Below are 20551 nucleotides of genomic sequence, written 5' to 3'. Positions count from 1 at the left end.
CTCCAGTAGCCAATCAAGAAAATCATGGGAAACCACACGTGCGCAGTAGCTTTGAAATCCAACTCCTTGTACCTGTGCAGGAAAAGCCCGCCAAAGATTAGCAAGGGGGCTTCTGCCCTATAAGAATAGAATCCCCCAGCCCACGTGCCCTTTTTCTCTGCTCAGAGCTGGCCCACTCCCGTGTCCTGTGGAGTGTACTATCACTTAATAAATCTTCCCTCTTTCTTTATGCTATAACCTTTGTGTGTTCGGTTCAATTCTTTGTCCTCGATCACTAAGAACCTGGTTACCTGTGCACACCTGTGACAGTTTTTGGCGAGCCAGCCAGCAGAAGACACCGGAGTGGTAAGCTTTCTTTGCTGCTCTGACACCCGGGATGCCCTTTTCCATTATCACCTATTCTGTTTTGGTGACTCTGATGTTCCGTGATGGAAGGTCGGCCGCTAATTTGCGGGCACAGGTCGGGCAGTTAAAAGCCACAAGGGCGCCCGCCGCTTGAAGACTCCTGTGATAGGATAACTTGGATGCGGAACGGGGTTAGCCTTAGTCCCCACCAGGTACAAGAAAATGTCCGCACAACGGTCAGGCACACTGTGGAAAGCACAAAACACTGCCCCACCCCGCGGCCACTCCCCCAATAGGCATAGTCGGACCTTCCATGCGGGATATCAGTCACCGCCTCACCTGCGCTATGACTTCCTTTTGCAGTCTCCTCATCAGGCCCACAGATAGTCTTTTATGCTTTTCCTCCCCAACTGACTTCTGGTCTTTATACCTTCACTCATACCCCACTTGCCTTTTATGTATGAAGGGCTCCTGCTGTCTTTGTACTAGGATATCTACCTTGGGGTCATTGACAGGCTAGCGCTAAGTACAGTTGCAGGAATGAGCCACTCCCATCTTTGCCACGTGTATACTATCATTGTAAGCAGCAACATCGCTCAGAACTGCACAACAGGTGCCTGCTGGTCACTGGTTACTAGAATGGCTGCGTAGAGCCACTCTTACCTAACTAATTGAATTTGGAATTCTAAGGTGGTTTACTTGTTCCTATAAGGGTATTTTAATTTCCCCTCTCAGTCCATTGTCCCTCTATGAGATCCGCCTCCAGTATGAAGGGTGGTGTTTTAGACATCTCTTGAGGTCCCTTCTGTAAGACTTCAGACACAGGTGCAATTTCTTAAAGCTCTGGAAAATTACATAGGATATTTAAGGGTCTTCTTTGTGATCTGGAAAAGAGTCATTTTATAATAAGATCATCTCGGTGCTTCTTGAATGGTTTACAGGGCCAGAAATTATTTTTCTAGTAACACACTTCCTTTGCCCCAGATCTTAAAGCTTACAGGAAAATGAGGGTCCCCATAGATGAAGAATACAGAAATGGAAATGTACTAGGGCCACAAGGGTAGAGTCTGGGATTGTCAGGATTATAGGCAATTGCTCAAGAATGCAGGACTGGTTCCTTCCCAATAGTTAGAGACAAAAGTAGACTGTGGTGATTCTCTCAGGTCTTTTAGATTTCTGTCGGCCGACACTCACTAGGATTTCTTTCGCCAGAGACGTCTGGTAGTTCGGTGGGATCCCAGGGGACGCCCTGTGGCCCACTAGGAAGCTCCTGAGGCAAGAAAAGGGGGACGCCTCTCGATTGCAAGGGAGTATCTCTCTCACTAGAATCTCTTTCGCCAGAGACGTCTGGTAGTTCGGTGGGATGCCAGGGGACGCCCGTGGCCCACTAGGAATCTCCTAAGGGCAGCAAAAGAGAGGGACGCCTCTAGTCTGCAAAGGAGTATCTTTGTGTTTCTTTTCCTTCTCTCTTAGGATCACCGCAGCCGAGATGGGAACTACATCTTCCATCCCTTCCAAATCACCATTGGGTTGCATTCTTAGCAACTGGGATAAATTTGACCCCAAAAATTTAAAAAAGAAGAGATTAGTTTTCTTTTGTAACACAGTTTGGCCCCAATATAAATTAGGGGATGGAGAAATATGGCCTGAGAATGGGAGCAAAAATTATAATACTATCCTACAGCTAGATCTATTCTGCCGGAGGGAAGGCAAATGGTCTGAAGTTCCTTACGTGCAGGCATTTATGGCTCTGTACCGAGATCCCTCGTTTTGCTCCAGTCCCACCCTGACAAAACCTACAGGCCCAAGTGTTGATCAATTAGAAGATACTCTCCTTAGCTCCCCACCTGTCTCTCAAGGGAGATTAAGGGAACCCCAGAGTTCTGGAGTCTCTGCTCCTACCTTAGAGGAAGCAACCTCTCCACCACCTTATGCTATGAACAACCTAAAGCCACCAGCTGAGGAAAAACCCAGCCCTGCAGGACATACTAGAAGTGGCACTTCTTATCTCCCTACCACTCCTGCACTCCTACCCTTGAGGGAGGTAGCAGGCCCTGAAGGTGCTATAAGGGTACAAGTGCCATTCTTTATAACTGATTTACAACAATGTAAAGACAGGCTTGGGAGTTTTTCAGAGGATCCTTCACGTTTCACTAGTAATTTCCAGACTCTTACTCTAGCATTTAGTATGTCATGGAGGGATTTGTACATAATTCTGACCACCTGCTGTTCCCCAGACGAGAAACAGCGGATCTGGGAGGAGGCCCATAAGTATGCAGATCAGCTGCATACCCAGAACCCTGGCACTAACCAGCCAGCTGCCCAAGCTGTCCCGGACCAGGAACCTGACTGGGGATACAATACTCAGGCAGGGATCCGGAGTAGGGATGCAATGATAGATTGCTTACTGGCAGGAATGAGAAACTGCATCAAGAAACCTGTGAATTATGAAAAGGTTAGGGAAATCTTTCAGGGCAAGGAAGAGAACCCAGCTCTCTTCAGAAACAGACTAGTGGAAGCCTTCCAAAAGTATACAAACTTGGACCCTTCATCCCCAGAGGGTCGAATCTTGATAGGACAGCATTTTATAAGTCAATCTGCCCCTGATATTTGCAGGAAGCTTCAGAAATTACAAATGGGCCCGCAGACCCCCTTAGATCAGCTCATGGATACAGCCTTTTCAGTCTTTAACAATAGGGATTTGGAGGAAAGAAAACAGGGAAAGAAGGAAAGGGAGAAGCAAGCAGAGCTCCTTGCACTAGCCTTTAGTAGTGCCATTGGTGGAAACCAGCCCCATCAGGGGAGCTTGGGGAGACCTCAAAAGAATCAGGGGCAAAAGGATCAGACCTGTTATAAGTGCAAGCGCCCTGGACACTGGTCAAAGAACTGCACTCAGCCACCTCCGAGGCCCTGTCCTCTATGCAAGAACTTCAGTTCTGATCCCTGGCACTGGAAGGTAGACTGCCCCCGTTCTCATAGTGGAAAGGGGTCATCTCCCAAGGCCATGGCTACTCTTGAGGACTGAAGGTGCCCGGGGAACAGGTCGGCCCCAGGGAATACTCATATTCCCATCTCTACCGAGGAGCCCCGGGTAACTCTAGATGTGGCAAGTAAGAAAATCAACTTTCTTGTTGATACAGGGGCCACTTACTCTGTCCTTAACTCTTACTCTGGACCTCTTTCCTCCAAATCAACTAAAGTAATGGGGGTCGAAGGAAATCCTAAGGCATATTTCTATACATTCCCTATCACTTGCCAATTTGAGAGTCGAATATTCAAACACTCCTTTTTAATTGTTCCTCAGTGCCCTATTCCTCTGTTAGGCCGGGACCTTTTAGCTCGGATGGGAACTATCTTGTTGTTCCCTGAAGTGCCATTTGAGTTAAGTAAGGTGATGATAATCAGTAGTGTTCGAAATCAGGAAGAAATCCCAAGTTCAGTTCTGGATGCAGTAAACCCACTAGTTTGGGAATCAGGGATTCCTGGAAGAGCAAAGACTGCATTACCGGTTAAAATCCAGTTAAAACCCAGGTCAGATTACCCTCACAGGAAGCAGTATCCTATTAAACAAGAAGCTTTGGAGGGGTTACAGCCCATCATAACTAAATTTATACAACATGGGCTCATAGTCCCTTGTCAGTCTCCTTACAACACTCCCATCTTACCAGATGCAGTTTCTCATTCCTGCCAGTAAGCAATCTATCATTGCATCCCTACTCTGGGATGAAACCTACAGGAGAATACAGGCTAGTCCAGGATCTAAGGTTAGTCAATGAAGCAGTAGTCCCTTTACATCCAATAGTAGCTAACCCTTACACCTTGCTCTCGCAGATACCAGATGATGCTCAGTGGTATTCAGTATTAGATCTGAAAGATGCCTTCTTCTGCATCCCTTTGCATCCTGACTCTCAGTATTTATTTGCTTTTGAGTGGACTGATCCAAAGACGATGATACATCAGCAATATACTTGGACTGTATTGCCACAAGGGTTTAGGGACAGTCCCCATCTCTTTGCTAGGGTATTAGAAAAGGATCTTAGAGATTTACAGCTAGAAGGAGGGGCCATTTTACAATATGTAGATGACATACTAATCTGCAGCCCCTCCAAGGAGGCTTCTGATCAAAATACCATCCAGACTCTGAATTTCCTAGCTGAAAGAGGATATTGGGTATCAAAGAAAAAGGCTCAGATTACCAAACAAAAAGTAAATTACTTAGGGTATATTTTGACTCCTGGATGTAGGCAATTATCACAGGAGAGAATTAAAGCGATTACTGAATTAACTCCACCTGCTGCTAAACAGCAGCTTCGCTCCTTCTTAGGAATGGCAGGATTCTGTAGGATTTGGATCCCCAACTTTGGGCTAATCGCCAAACCTCTGTATGAAGCCATTAAGGGGCCAGACACTGAACCCATTATATGGGAAAAAGAATGTGATCAGGCTTTTAATAAAATCAAGCAGGCTCTAGTCGAAGCTCCAGCCTTAGGCATCCCCAACTTAAGTAAGCCTTTCTCTCTATACATAGCAGAGAAGCAAGGGATAGCTTTAGGGGTCTTAGTCCAACGACTAGGGAATGAACCTCAACCAGTTGCATATTTCTCAAAAAAACTGGACACAGTAGCAGCTGGGTGGCCTCCGTGTCTAAGAGCAGTTGCAGCCACAGCCATGCTAACCGAGGAAGCTAGTAAACTAACTCTCGGGCAGAAGTTAGAAGTCTTAACTCCACATCAGGTACAAGGGGTGTTAGAAATGAAAGGGCACCTCTGGCTAACAGGAAATAGACTGACCAAATATCAGGCCCTTCTTCTAGACAATTCTGAAGTAACTATAAAGACCTGTAACACCCTAAACCCAGCCTCCTTAATGCCTACAGAATCGTCCCCAGATTTGATCCATTCCTGCTCAGACATTATTAGTCTTACTCAATCGAGCAGGACTGACTTATTAGACCAGCCCTTAGAAAACCCTGATGATGAGTGGTTCACTGATGGGAGCAGCTTTGTACAGAATGGGCAGCGAAAAGCAGGATATGCAGTAGTTAGTTTATATAACACCATTGAGGCACAGCCCCTTCCATCCTCAACCTCGGCCCAAAAGGCTGAAATTATAGCCCTTACCCGAGCTCTCATCCTAGGACAAGGAAGAAGGGTCAATATCTATACAGACTCCAAATATGCCTTCCTTGTTCTGCATGCTCATGCCGCCATATGGAAAGAAAGAGGGCTCCTCACCGCTAAGAATTCCCCTATTAAACATGGACCAGAAATCTTAAATTTATTGGAGGCAGTTAGGCTCCCTAAGCAAGTGGCAGTTATGCATTGCAAAGGCCACCAAAAGGATATGTCCCATATCTCTCAGGGAAATAGGAGAGCAGACCAAGAAGCAAAGAAAGCAGCTCTAGGGACTGATAAACAAATGGCTTTATTCCCCCCTGTAAATGTCTCAGATATCAAGCCCAACTATACATCTGAGGAAATATCTTGGGCTTTGGAGCAAGGAGGTGTCCATGAAGGACCCTGGATATATATTGGCCAGAGGCTCTTCCTTCCTCAAGCCTCCCAGTGGAAGTTCTTAAAGGCTTTGCATGACTCCTTCCACATTGGAAGGGATGCTACAATGACAATGGTTAACAAATTATTCATAGGTAGGGGAATAGCTACTACCATAAAGAATATTTGCCAGGCTTGTACTCTTTGTGCCTATAACAATCCTGGGCAAAAGCCATCCCTGCCCCCGCTGATAGAACCTATTCAGCGAAGAGGGACCTATCCTGGAGAGGACTGGCAGGTTGATTTTACCAAAATGCCTCCTTGTAAAGGATACAAATACTTACTAGTCCTGGTAGATACTTTTACTGGATGGATTGAGGCCTTTCCGACAAGGACAGAGAAGGCCACAGAAGTAGTAAAGGCTCTTCTAAAGGAAATAATACCCAGGTTTGGTCTTCCACGATCCCTACAGAGTGATAATGGGCCATCCTTCACGTCTAAGATCACTCAAGCAGTTTCTGAAGCTCTAGGCATAAAATATTATCTTCACTCTGCTTGGAGACCACAGTCCTCTGGAAAGGTAGAACGAGCAAATCAAACTTTAAAAAGGACATTAGCGAAACTTTGCCAAGAAACTTCTGAAAACTGGGCTAAGTTACTACCTATAGCCCTCATGAGAATTAGGGGCTCCCCTAAGGCCAATACTAAACTCAGTCCATTTGAAATGTTGTATGCCCGGCCCTTTTTAACTCTAGATCTGATATTCGATACAGAAACCCATCAAGCAATTAAGTATATAATAAACTTAGGACAAATGCAGAAAGCTTTACAGGAATATGGAAATAAAGTTTTACCAGCTTCGAAAGAGAATTTTCAAACTGCCATATCTCCGGGAGACTGGGTACTCCTTAAAACCTGGAAGGAGGGATCACCAGCAGACCAACTCAACCCTAAATGGAAAGGGCCTTACCAGGTAGCCCTGAGTACCCCTATGGCTGTGAAACTCCTAGGGGTCGATAGTTGGGTTCATATTTTCAGGGTAAAACTAGCCCCCACGGATCCCAATCTGACTCAGGACCAGCTGGAGACCCAAAGCCCAGACTATACCTGCGAGCCACTGGAGGACCTCAGGTTCCTGTTCAAAAGGAGGAAGCCCTAAAAAGATAAGTAATAACCAATAACAGTGCACTAAAATCACCATTGTTCTGGATAGTTGCACTTCTTGAAAACTTCCTATTCATACTGGTCCTCTGCTTCATATAAAGGCTTGCTCACTTCCTTCTGGGTGGAATCATATCTGGGTGGATTGTTTAAAATGAAAATGTCTTTGTTGTTTCTATTAACCATTCTCTACTCGCCTGCATCCTGTATAACGGAATGGGATGAAAATTTTCTAGTGAATGCTTCTCGGACCTTAGCAGCAGGAGAAAACCTGGCTCAATGTTGGATATGTCATCCTAACCCGGAAACTCCTTCCAGATACAATACTCATATAAAAGCCTACCCAATAGCTAATGAATCCTTAATCAGTGCTTTGAATTCCTCTGCCAATTACACGCGTTCCTCTTTTTCTTTAAGAGTCAGATGGGAGCGAAATCCTCCTTTGTGTTTCCGTATGACTCCACTAGAATTGAAGCCATTTAATTACTCCAGCACCTCTCTTAAGTGCAACAGTACAATGGGATGTACCCCATGTTATAATAATACTCATACAAGGGCCATTGACCCATTTCAAGCCCTGGCTTCTCTTTCAAGTTCCAGCTTTCTAGAGAATCTTTCTGAGGAAGAAACTTTCAAACCATTAAATTGGTCACATATAGTATGCTACCCAAATTATGATTCTAACTGTATTCCTAATAGTACCCATTGTTGCTTTGACAAAACTCACAAACGATACTTCTAAATGTGTTACTTGGAAATTAAACCAATCTCTTCAAGGAGTATTAGCAAAATTTCTACCACCTCCTGCAGGGGGGAAAGATCAGAGAAATAACTTAGGCCCTTTTAAGGACTGCCTTTCCCCCTTGCCATATGCCCTCCTTAACAAATATAACTCCACTAATGCCACAGTTATTGCAGCACCCCCGGGGCTCGTCTGGCTATGTGGGACTCCCAATAACTGGCTAACGGATCATTCAGAATTTCAAGAAGCTATTGCTTATACTCATCTCAGCAACTCTAAACATGGGGGTGACTGTACCCTAGGGACCTTGGCACCCCAAGACCTTACTGTTATAAATATAACCATGGGTCCTGGGAGTCCATCTCTCAGCAGAAAAAAACGAGCTTTTGGTCTAGTAGTGGCTGGAGCTGCTGCCACTATAGCCGCTGCAGCCCCCTGGGGAGGCTTTGCCTATCATGAGGCCACTCTAAGGGAACTCACTAAGATTATAGAAGAAATCTCCAAAGATACTGCTGGTACTCTAGCTGGACTCTCAAGATCAGTAGACTCACTGGCAAATGTAGTCATGGATAACCGCCTTGCCCTTGACTATCTTCTAGCAGAACAAGGAGGGGTATGTGCTGTTATCAATAAAACCTGCTGCACCTATGTAAATAACTCTGGAATGATCGAAACTAACATAAGGAAAATTTATGAACAGGCAGAATGGCTACATAAGTATAATCAACAGGGCCAAGGGATTAAGGAAGCCCTGACCTCTTGGTTCCCTGGCTTAACATGGTTATTACCCTTCTTAGGGCCCTTAATAACACTGCTGGTTTTACTACTTTTAGGATCTTGCTTATTTAATTTACTTGTTAAATTTGTTTCTTCTAGACTTAAGCAGTTCCACGTCAAACTGATGACGCTCCAAGGTTTCCAACCAATCCCTGAGAACGATGTCGAAGCTGACCAACATACAGCATCTGCGGTGGCCTCAGGAATTCCTCTTCAACCTCTAGATAGAATAGGGTGAGAGTTCCGTGATTCTCAATAGGCAGGGTCTACTGTCCAATCTAAGCCTGAAGCAGCTATGGAAGACGGATCTTCATCCTTCAACAACCCCAAAAAGATTTTTGAGAACCATGTCTCTCAGGGAGAAGTTGAGGCAGGAGATAGTCAGGAAGGAAGCTCCAGAGGCCCCACAGGGCTGAGGTCAGGAGCTGCTGCTCTAACTGCTACTATATATTCCATGACAGATTTGTATTCTCATGGAGTTGAAGACCAGATAAAGAAAGGTGAAAAAGGGCCACCAGAAACACTTACCTATTTTGCTTTTTGTTTTCTAAAAGTCAAAGCATGAGCAGCAGCAGAAACTGGCCTATGCCTTAATTCTGACTTCCAAATATTATATGACTACTATTAACAAAGTAGATACAGTCTTCCTCCACACTACTATCTTCAGTGATGTCTGAGAAATATAGTTTTAACTTTTCAGACATACTTTTTAAAATAGTAACTGAAAAAAGGGTTAAAAGAGGAACTGTACATTTGTATATAATTTTTAGAATCAGTTTCTTAAAATCCCTGCTGGGATTAGAAATTAATGTGTAAATTCTTCTAATTCATGAAATGACATATCATTTATTTAGATCTCTAATTTCTCTCAGTAAAGTTATATAGTTTTCTTTGTAAAGTTTTTCCACATGTTTTATGAAATATCTCTAAATATTTTATGTTTGAATGTTATGAAACAAAGTTTTTAAAATTTTATTTTCTAATTGTTCATTGACGGTACATAAATTTGCATACAATTACAATTGTTATCTGTATATTAACATTGTATTCTGTGACCTTACTAAATTCTCTTAGTTTTAGTAGATTCTTTTCTAGATTCACAATCTTGTCATCTACCTATAAAAACTTTACTTCTGACTTTGCAATTTGCAATTCATTGATTTTTATTTCTTTTTTAACTTACTGCACTGGCTAAATCATCAGTAAAATGTTGACTAAAAGCAGTAAGGTAGATAGATAGTCATGCTTTTTCCTCCCTTAGGTAGGAAGCATTGAAACTTTTACTGTTGAGTGCAATAGAAGTTATACATTTATTGAAGATGTCCTTAATTAGATTATGAAATTTCCCTTCTATTCTTAGTTTGCTAAGAGATTTTATCATGCATTGGTGTTGGACTTTACCAAACACTTTTTCTGTATCTATTAAAGTGATCATACAGTTTTCTTCATTCTAGGAACATGGAGAATTACATTGATTTTCTAGGAATATGGAGAATTACATTGACTTTTGGATGTTAAAGCAATCATTTGCTTCTGGGATAAGCCTCATTTGACCATGGTGTACTATATTCTTCTACACATATTTGGGGTTTGCTTTGCTAAAATTTTGTTAAGGATATTTGTCTTTATGTTCATGAGAAATACTAGTTTGTAGTTCTCTTTTCTTGTGATGTCTTTGACCTCACAACTGAATTTGGAAATATTCTATCTCTATTTTCATTTTTATTTCATTTTTTTCCCTAAAGATTTAATTTAATTATTTTTAGATTAAAAAGGGAAGAGAGAAAGAGAGGGAGAGAAACATCAATGTGTGGTTGCCTTTCACACAGCCCACTACTGGAAACCTGGCCTGCAACCCAGGCAATATGCCCTGCTAGGAATTTAACCAATGACCTTTGGTTCCCAGGCTGGCACTTAATTTACTGAGCCACATCAGCCAGGGCTCTATATTTTTAAAAAGTTCATGTAAGATTGGTATTATTTCTTCCTTGTTTTCATTTACCAGTGAAGCCATCTGTGCATGAAATTTTCTACTTGGAAATATTTTTAATTAAAAATTCAAATTCTTGAACTAATGTAGGGATATTCAATTAATTTGCTCATTTTATGCAATTTGCTGAATTTATTGATATAAACTTAGTATTCTCTTATTTTTGTTTTAATGGCCAGGCTCTATATTGAGTGATGTATTATATTACATTATTCATACTTATGATTTTTGTCTTCTCTTCATTCTTTATCAGTATAAATAGGTGATAAATTTTACTGATTTTAGAGACCTAACTCTTAGATTCATTGGTTTTCTCTATTATTTTCCTTTTTTCTATTCAATGATTTTTGATCTTTTTTTTCTTTGTTCTATTTGATTTTTGTGATCTTATAACTTTAGAAGAGTATAGGCCAGGTATTTTGTAGAATGTCCCTTAGATTTTATTTCTATGATACTTCCTCACAATTTGATTCAGGTTAGGCATTTTGGACAGGAATACCACAGAAATGATACTTCTTAACTTGTTCTATCAGGAGGTATTTCATGTTATTTTTCCCATTACTGATGATGATACTTTTGGAGAGTTGGTTAAAGCAGTGTCTGTCAGGTTTCTCTACTATAAAGTTACTATTTGTAATTAATAAGTATCCTGAGGGGGAATTGGAGACTATAAAATTATTCTATTTCTCATAATTTTGCTCATTAATTTACTAATTTTAGAACCCATTGATGATTTTTGTTTAAAATAATTATTACTGTCATGGTTGTCTAATGCTGATTTTTTAATTACATCATCCCTTCAACTTGTATTAGTTGCAATTATGCTATAAAGAAGAAACTTTCCTTCTTATTTATTCATTTATAGCAATATTATTTTATGTGTTATACTTCATTTTTTCTCTGGGTTATATTGTCATTATTTATTTTTTCTTTGTCAATGGGAACTTGTTCTTGGTGTCTTTTGAATCCATTGATATGTCACTTTCACTTTTGTGTAATTAGTTTTTGAAACAATTTGATACCACAAGGTTTTCCAGGCTCACTCCACATATCACCAGTCCTAGATGTGAAATTGGTGCCCTATTTTTTACACCATTACTACTTGCAGGGGAATCTCCTTCCTTCCTCACCAAAAAACCCCTTTCCTTTGAATCTCATATCATGAAAATATACTACCCATTATCTTTTTCTGCAGTCACCTTAGATATCCAGGCCACTACAAGCTTAATGGTTGCAATCTAGATTCATGAATACATACATCAACTGGGCCCTTAGTGCTATCCACTAATATTACTAAATTTCTCTAGCCCTTTCTTTCTCCTCTCTTCAAACATCTAACACCTGCTCATGCATATCATTTTCATGATGACCTTGTTTTATACTTCACTGAGAAAATAGAAAACATTTGAAGAAAATTTCCAAAGGCTGCCATCATGGCACCCCCCATTTGCAATTGTGTTCTTATATGCTTCTTATTACCTATGGGTGATCTGTCTTACATGCTTCTATCTAAGACCAATCTTTCTACTACAAAGAACTAAAACTTACTGAAGACTTACTATGTGGTTGACACTATTCTAAGCACTTTATGTTTATTCATTCTCATAAAAATTCTATGTATCCCGACTTTACAAAGGAACATTACTTTCTAGAGAGACAACTAAGGTGCATAGACAAGAAAATTTCCTAGAGTCATACAGCTATTAAGCATTGGGACTCCAATTTGAGTCCAGGTAGTCTGTCTTCAGAATCTACGCTCTTAACCACCAGCTATACTGCTTCTCAGGAAGGAGCCAATTACCTTTCACCTCCTCAAAGACTTTAGAAGGTCTCCTCTTTCTCTCCTGCATCACATCCATCAGCAAACACCATGTCATAATTTCCCCAATATTTTAAAATAAAATCTCTTGAGCCCACATTGCCTGTCAGCAAACATTCTACTTCTCAGCCATGACTTTTCTGTAAAACATTTCAAAAAATTTGTCTATATTCACTAATACTGTCTATCTCTACTTTCTGCCCTTTCAGTTTCTGCTTTAGTCTCTCAGTAATAGCTTTTTCCCACAATTACGTTTCTGAAAGAGCTTTGCTCAAGGCCACCAATGACCTCCATATTGCAAATCCTAATGCTGAAACAATCTTCAGCTTCCTTTCTTTATTTGGGTTCCTTGACATGGTCTTCTCTTGATTACTCCCAAATATTATCTCAAGATTTGGTTTTTTTTGATTACTTATACATCTTCACTGTGATGTCTAAAAGGCATCTCAAACTTACCATGTCCAAAAACAAACTTCTGATCTTTCTGTTAGAAAAGTGTCCCCAGCTCAGTAAATGGCAACCTCTTTATGTTTCTTAGGCTCAAAGTCTTGGTGTCATCCTTAACTCCTCTTTCTTTTTAACTGCACACCTAATTATTTAACAAATCCCAACTTCAAAATATAACTATCACACTGCACTTCCCATCACTCACTTCTTCTGGGTCTTTATCTGCTACCCTAGAAACTATCAGGGTACATGGCTTGGAGACTTTGAGGTTATCAGCAATCCTGGTCTTCTTCGTTGTTCACAGGAAATCTTCTCTCTTACTGGTTCTGCTTTTACATCCCTCCCCAAAGCTCAGTCCATGATGAAAGAATATGGGTTCAGAGGAGAAAAGCAAGGGACAGAATTGTCTTAAGCAGTTCTATTTTCAACCTGTCATGATATTCTTCTGTGGTGAGGAAGACCAAAATTTCGTAACTGTTTAAAACTAGGAAAGGAAAAACTAAACAAAAACATTTAACATTTTAGTAAATTACCCTACCAGAGAGAAAGAACAGTTCTTTTAAAGTATGTATGGGAGATTTGAGATGGAAGTTGTGGCAAAAGGAAAAGAGGACAATGTCACCACCACGTCTCAACATTGAGGCACATGGAGTATGGAAATGAACCAGCCACCACTGAAGCAGGCTACAAAGGAAGGATTGACTTCAGGGAAGAACCTATTTTTAACTCAGGTAAAGCAGGTGGAGGAAACACTCAAAGTGGGTGGGAGTAAATTGAGGTATTTCCACTTTAGTCATTAATCAAAATTATAGAGCTAGGGTATAATAAGACAAAAACTATTAATGTCTAAGTGTCCCAAGAATTTTGATAGTGAGAGTTAGTGGGTTAAAGAACATAAAACACAAATTTTTCTGGTATGCAAATATAATTTTTTACAACAAAGAAGCATCAGTCTCAAGAGTAAAGGCAATATGATCTTTGCAACCCGAAGTTCAACCAATCTTATAGGAGAACTTCCTTGGGAAAAATAAAATTATTCAGCTCCATGATAACAGGATACAAGTTAATTATAAATCCTACAAGAAAACCCCATTATCCTCAACATGCCACACTGTTTATATTATTATTTTAAGAAAGCTGATTGTTATTTTTTTTTACCTTTTTCCCTTATCTAAGTAATAGAACATAAATGATAATTCAATGTACTGCATTGTCAAAGTTCACTATTTCCCACTATCTAAAATTCTAGCTATTATACTTATATCCATTGATTCCAACTTTTATTTTAATCAAGGCTCAATAAAATATTTAGCATTTATATTTTTTACTTCTACACTAAACAAATGACATACTGTAGTCCTCTCTCCAAACCTTTTCTACTTCAAGCATGCAACACTCTTTGCAGTCCCCAAGCACACCATGTGAATGTCATGTATTTGTCCTTTGTTGGTTCATATTCTGTCCTGAATACTTCCCTGCCCACCATTCATTCACTTAGCACAGAGAGCTCAAGCATCCTCTGTATTCTGTACAGGTGACTACTATAACACTTAAAACTCTACATTCTTTCTCTCAATAAGTATATAATTTGGTCTTTCTGTGGTAGACTATAAGGAACTTGAGGGCAAACACTGTATTGTCATCTTTGTAACCTCAGCACCTAGCACATAGTAACGAGCATGTAGTAAGATCTCAGGTATTTTTCTGAGTAACTGAATCAGTGTTATCCTTGCCGCTTATCACTCCAGGAAACACTAGACTGACACACAGCAGGCAGAGCAGAATCTTCAGGAGAGATACAAGGATTTCCTATTAGAAACTATTAGAAAATTAGTTTTAATCTTATTAGTTGTGATGACTATGGTTCAGTAGGAAAAAATATCCTTATTGTTAGAAACACATATTAAAGTACTTAGTGAAATGCAATGAGGCATACAGAATTTATTTTAAAATACTACAACAAAGTAGATGATGTAATATGACAAATAACTATTGTTAAATTAGTTATGTGTATACCCTAGTCTATTCCAACACTTAAAATGTAACTGGCAAGATGACAAAAATATATTAAGAATCTAGAAATTAATGTAATTACTTTTAGGTAAGTCAGTAAGAAGTAATATAATACTTCTATACTAATATGAGAAGATATGACATGCTTAAGAAAGCATAATATAGTATAATTTAAAAGTAACCCAAAATGTTTTACACTGGGATAACCAAGAGATATCATTCTAAACTACTTACAGGAGATAGATAGGTATTCTCTTATTTGGAAATAAATTGTGCATATTTAAGAAAGTAAATTTCAAATACTACATGAGCCAAAACTGTGATCAATTTTTTATTACATTTAAAGAAAATAGATTTTTCTTTACATATCTTCTTGAACATTTCTTGTTATACATGTAAAACCAATGTGTTCCCTGGTATAAATTAATATAAATAATCTTAATATTACAAAAAAAATAAGATTTACAATTCAGGATCACTTCAGAAATATAGAATCTTATGTTATTCTTGTAATAACTCTGGATATTTTTAAAGAAGTAATAAAAAGACACCTTCCATTCTTTCACCTTTTCATAGGATTCTTTTACAAAAAGACAGATTGTCCTAAGAAGAAAATAAATATTGTCAATGATCCTTCTTACAAGTAAAGGGCCAAATTCTTCTGAATTACCTGTACTTATGTTACAAAGAAAGAATTATTCCTTCATTCTATACTTCTCCTTTGCTAACAACTAACCCAAGAAACTTAACACTTTGGGTCATTAACATGTTCATTTAAAACATTTTTCCAACCCATTTATATGTATTTTAATAGAATAAAGAAAGATAAAATACCTTAGAGTCAAGAAGGATTATTTTATAATTTGGTTAATCTGTCTTTGACAATTTTTCCCAGAAGAGACTGGGCAATATCTTCTTTTGTTTATTTTCAATGTCCAATTAATGTTTTTAGTTGTTTTACTTTTTTAAGATTTTATTTATTTACTTTTTTGGGGAGGGAAGGGAGGGAGAGAGAGAGAGAAACATCAATGTGTGGTTGCTGGGGGTTATGGCCTGCAACCCAGGTATATACCCTGACTGGGAATCGAACCTGCGACACTTTGGTTCGCAGCCCACACTCAATCCACTGAGCTATGCCAGCCAGGACTTAGTTGTTTTATTTTTTGTAAGTAAAAATAATATTACATATCCAATGGAATATATCACTTATTTCCTTTTCTTTATGCTCATCTTCTGAGCATAAACAAAGCTTGACACTTTCCTACACTTTTAGGAAATTAGTCACTCTCAGTCTTGTGAGTTGTTTTATTTTTAAGAGGTTTAGAAGTATTGAGAATGTGATTCCAGGACAGATTCATTTCTTCTTGCATCATTGACATTTCTATGCACCTTAAAGACAATGATAACATGCAAAATGAAGAGCACTACTGCATATATTGTGTCCACGGCTCCAGAAACTTATAGGAAACTACAAGTAGTCTGTGTACTTCTGTGCACTTTCTTCTTCTCTCTTCTTTGGCTAGATCAAATAGCCAGTGGCTGCTAGTGTCATTAGCAAAACGGTCAGTGTTACAAATGTATGTCCTGAAAGTTAAAGAAAATGTTAAAATCAAAATAATTTTATTTACTGGTGATAAACATGAAATTTTTCGTTAGTATGTGAAAAACCATGAAGGAGAATTAATTGGTTAATTTAGGATGTCAGACAAACGTAAAATTAGTAAATTACAGAGTATGGACAACCTCAGTCAGTGTAGAGTTAGAGTTTAGTATGGCCAACTAAAATATGATGAGCATATTGCTGAAGAGTCAAGAACTGATGACATGTCATGTTAATGAGAGATTCAATACGTTAGTCATTCATTCAAAAAACAAAAACAGTTCTGACAGTATAGTGGTTGAAGTCCCTGTTATCCTTGAATAGTTCCAGATGAATCCTGAGCCAACAGTATTGATAGACATTTGGAAATATACAGAAATGTGATTTTATAGAACTATATACCTTCATCATTTACCACAAGGTCATACTTCTGAGGCATTACCAGTCTCATTTAAATTATGCAATGTGACATTTTGTGCTTTGTTGTTTTCCTGAGGGTAGTAAACGCTGAAGAGTAGAGAAAGAAAGCACTAATTGAATTATATAATTTTAATTTGAATCAAAAAGCAATACCTGCAGGTGCTTACAATCACATCCTTTTTATAAACTAAAATGTTTCACACAAACCCAACACTTCTAAAGAAGTACATAAATCCTTCAATGGGCAAACACAAAGAATCACCAAGTGAAGGTGCATAATCACTTTCAGATTCATTAACTCTTTCCCTTATCCTCATTAAGATCAAAACTTAATTAAATCGATATGAAATCAGGAAGATAACAGGAATGTATAAAAAGTTAGCTCTTATTCTCATCAGCTTTTATTCGTTAAATAAAGCAAGTGGAGTGTTTTTAAAGAGCACACACAAAAAAGGCAAATTATTGCCTCTGAGGTTTTTGCCTGAATTTCCTCTTATTCAGAAATAGAGGAATTAGGTCTACTATAAAACCCCCATAAAATTAATATTCCCTCCTATGTTTCAGCACTTTTCATACAATTAAAAATATCACCATCAATTATTTCACCAAAGTATATAAAGAAACTGATGATAGCCAAGAGCTAGCACCCTGTAAACTCATTGCTTTCCACCCCTCTGACCTTCGGAGTCCCAAAGCACAGAAGGTAAATTGATAATGCTCTAATCCAGAAGGAAAGCTGTGACAGATGCAAGGAAGAACATGAGGTGGGTAGTTTACTTTTTTCTAGAGTAGTTTTGCTGGGATATCTGTACCAACTCATTTTACATGACTTAGACTTCTGTTCATTTTTGCAGGGTTCTAAATTTTACTTTTAAAAAATTTTTGAAAAACCTGAAGAGAAAGTTATATTCTATTACATTTGCTACTATAACATCTAGATTACTTGATTAACAGTAAAAACTATTTTAAAAACTTCAGGACCAAATAAAGTCAAATATTTTTACTAAAATACTGAACCATTTAGTGATTTTAAAGAACATTCACATACTTTAGCTTATAATAGGCTTAAATAATATTGTTAATTTAAGGAGAAAGGAAAGAGTTATATAGAGCAGAAAGTACATAGCTCACAGCACCCAAAGAATTAAAATAGGCAATTTAGTAACAGCATTAAAATAGTCTTTCAATCCTGGCTGGCGTAGCTCAGTGGATTGAGCGTGGGCTGGGAACCAAAGTGTCCCAGGTTCGATTCCCAGCCAGGGTACATTCCTGGGTTGCAGGCCATAACCCCCAGCAACCGCACATTGATGTTTCTCTCTATCTCTCTGCCTCTATCTCTATCTCCCTCCCTTCCCTCTCTAGAAATAAATGAATAAAATCTTTAAAAAAAAATAGTCTTTCATTTCTTTTTTGCTCGATTGTGCATTTAGTAATGCCATAATTATTTTAAAATTATAATTTAAACAAAGATTTAAATACAAACAAACTAACATTTTCTGCACTTTACTATTATGAGAAAAAGGCAATTTAAAACTTATAGGTACTCAAAACTTAGATAAATACATACACTATAAATAATTTTTATTTATCTTTTTACCAGTAAGAAGAGCTTCATTTTGTTTTGTTTCCTTCTCTTTGTTATTGAATTTATTGGGGTGAAAATGTAGGCATTAGGGAAGTATAGCAATAACTCAAGAGTTTATATAAACTCCACAATTAGTTTTCTCAACAATAAAATCTACAAGAAAACAGAAGAGGGTCAGTTTAAATAATCCTCTGTTTCTCTACAGAATATGAGCCAACCATGACAATATACTTAATATGTAAACTTTAATGAAGATCACATGTTTCAAACAATACTGATATTTTTTTCTGTGTGTTACTCTTTTACCATCTGAGGACATACCACATGACAAACACTGTTTTAACCTCTTTACAGGTCAAAACTCATTTGATCCTTAGCACCATCCCAGAAGGCAGGTTGTCTATGTTCACCGTTTTATGAATGAGAAACCTGAGGCCCACAGAGGTTAAGTTGCTCACAGTGACATGGCACACAAACAGCTGACACAGTTGGAACAAAAAACAGTCAGCTTACAAAGCCTGTCCTCTGAACCACTGGGTTGTTTCTGGCTAGACTGGCAGGTATTAAGAAACACAACTCAGAAAAAGGCCAAATTATTGGCAATTTAAGAGTAGGTTAGAGGCTGGCTTTTCCTAGATTTCTTTGTTTTTGTACAGCACACCTATGCTACCATAAATTATTCTAAGGAAAAGGTAAAGTGATTAATAGATTGCAAAGTGAACCTTTGGTTTTCATATCATTTTCTGTTGAAATGCTGTTAATGTCCTTGAGTATATCAAGAAATTAAAAAAAGATAGAGTCTGTTCATCAAGCGTAATAATTATAGACAAAAGAAATAAAGAGATATCATGTCAAAATATGCAATTAAGCTAAGAAAATTATCTATTTGTGATAAGGCATCAAGTTTTATTGGAAAGAAGCTAAGAATAAATGTTTTAGGTCATCAGAATTTTTGCTCACCCTGATTTTCCACGGTCCCAGAAAATTATGCCTAGAATTACGATGCCAATTATTAAAGTACCAGCAACAAATCCTTGAGGGAGAATAATTTGGTAACATAGTTAATACAAATATGAGCAATTACATATACAGTGTAATTTTGCAATGATAAACATACTGTTTATGAAGCAAATTAAAGAAAACATAGAAGCTTCAGCAGCACATATACTAAAATTAGAATGATACAGAGAAGATTAGCATGGCCCCTGTGCAAGGCTGACATGCAAATTTGTGAAGCATTCCATATTTTAAAAAATATAGAGAGAAGACAGAAATTATATTTTGTATATGGCTTCCTTGTGTTACAAGTTTGAGAGTAAAAATTCGACATTATTTATCCTTTATTCCATTTCCTTTCAAAAAAATGAAATACGATACTAAAAATAAAGTATTATAATGATCAAATAAAATTTGATTGACAGGTTTAAGAAGGTTATAAAGTGTTTTAACCCCACTATGCTTAATTCTAAATGCTTCAATCCTTCATGTATGTATTTTATCTCCTCTCAATCCTCCAATGTCCTTGAAGTCTACTCTTCTGATCAGTACTACAAAGGAAATTAGAGATGATACCAGAAAAGCAAATGGAACCTAATGTGCATAATAAGTGTATTTGGTTCCAAATAAGTGATATATAGCTACCACACAATTACATTACTATATAGGCACATGACTTAAAAAACAGCTATTTACATCACAATTAAGTTTGTATAGTACTTCATCCAATCAAGTTCTTTAACCTGTACTCTAGGATCATATTATTGGCTTGGAACAACAATATTCATACAATAAATCATGGTTCTTCAATTTTTTTTAGTTTTTTTTTAATTCATCATGTCCCATTCATCCCATTTTCAACTTGAATGGTAAATGAAGACAGTTGTGCAACTAGGGATTGAAAGAGGAAGAGACATCAAGACTGGCAGAAGGGGAAGAGACTCAGAAGGGGCTAATCCCACACCTATGTGTGATGGCTAAAACTTGGGAGGGATATCTGGGCTGCTGAGGGCCCTCACTGAGGAGCCAGGGGTCCTAGCCCCTCATTAGGTCCTCTAGCCCAGGGTTCCAGTGCTAGGAAAAGAAGTCCTCATTACACTTCTGGTTGTAAAAACCAAATACAAGCCCTGGCTGGCATAGCTCAGTGGATTGAGCGTGGGCTGG

At 38.3% G+C, this 20551-nt stretch overlaps 1 protein-coding gene, 2 long non-coding RNA genes and 1 other non-coding gene across 13 annotated transcripts in view; 3 read left to right on the top strand and 1 right to left on the bottom strand.

The window, feature by feature from the left end:
* Positions 1-215: 215 nt before the first annotated feature.
* LOC118498157 lies at positions 216-8936 on the top strand. Its single transcript, XR_004900678.1, has 2 exons — positions 216-345; positions 8617-8936. It is a non-coding gene; the product is annotated as an uncharacterized LOC118498157 (long non-coding RNA).
* Positions 8937-15286: 6350 nt separating this feature from the next.
* Positions 15287-16332, top strand: LOC118498260. The gene is made up of 2 exons (XR_004900785.1): positions 15287-15737; positions 15938-16332. It is a non-coding gene; the product is annotated as an uncharacterized LOC118498260 (long non-coding RNA).
* The window catches only part of CD55 (CD55 molecule (Cromer blood group)), a 42830-nt gene continuing 38378 nt past the window's right edge, over positions 16100-20551 (bottom strand). For 7 of the 10 annotated variants that reach the window (XM_036015948.1, XM_036015946.1, XM_036015947.1 and 4 more), the window contains 2 exons: positions 19352-19424; positions 16100-16370 (listed from right to left, as the gene is read on the bottom strand). In XM_036015948.1, the coding sequence (XP_035871841.1) occupies positions 16211-16370; positions 19352-19424 (233 nt within the window). In that variant the 3' untranslated portion in view covers positions 16100-16210. Of the gene's footprint in view, positions 16373-16789; positions 16894-19351; positions 19425-20551 lie in introns of all 10 variants that reach the window. The other 3 variants (XM_036015941.1, XM_036015942.1, XM_036015940.1) reach the window with 2 other exon arrangements.
* LOC114512191 lies at positions 19539-19641 on the top strand. Its single transcript, XR_003685773.1, has one exon. It is a non-coding gene; the product is annotated as a U6 spliceosomal RNA (small nuclear RNA).

The sequence above is a fragment of the Phyllostomus discolor genome, chromosome 14 (assembly GCF_004126475.2).
Source record: "Phyllostomus discolor isolate MPI-MPIP mPhyDis1 chromosome 14, mPhyDis1.pri.v3, whole genome shotgun sequence".
NCBI lineage: Eukaryota > Metazoa > Chordata > Mammalia > Chiroptera > Phyllostomidae > Phyllostomus > Phyllostomus discolor.
Note: the sequence above shows the minus strand (reverse complement) of the source record. Positions and strands in the feature narration are given on the sequence as shown.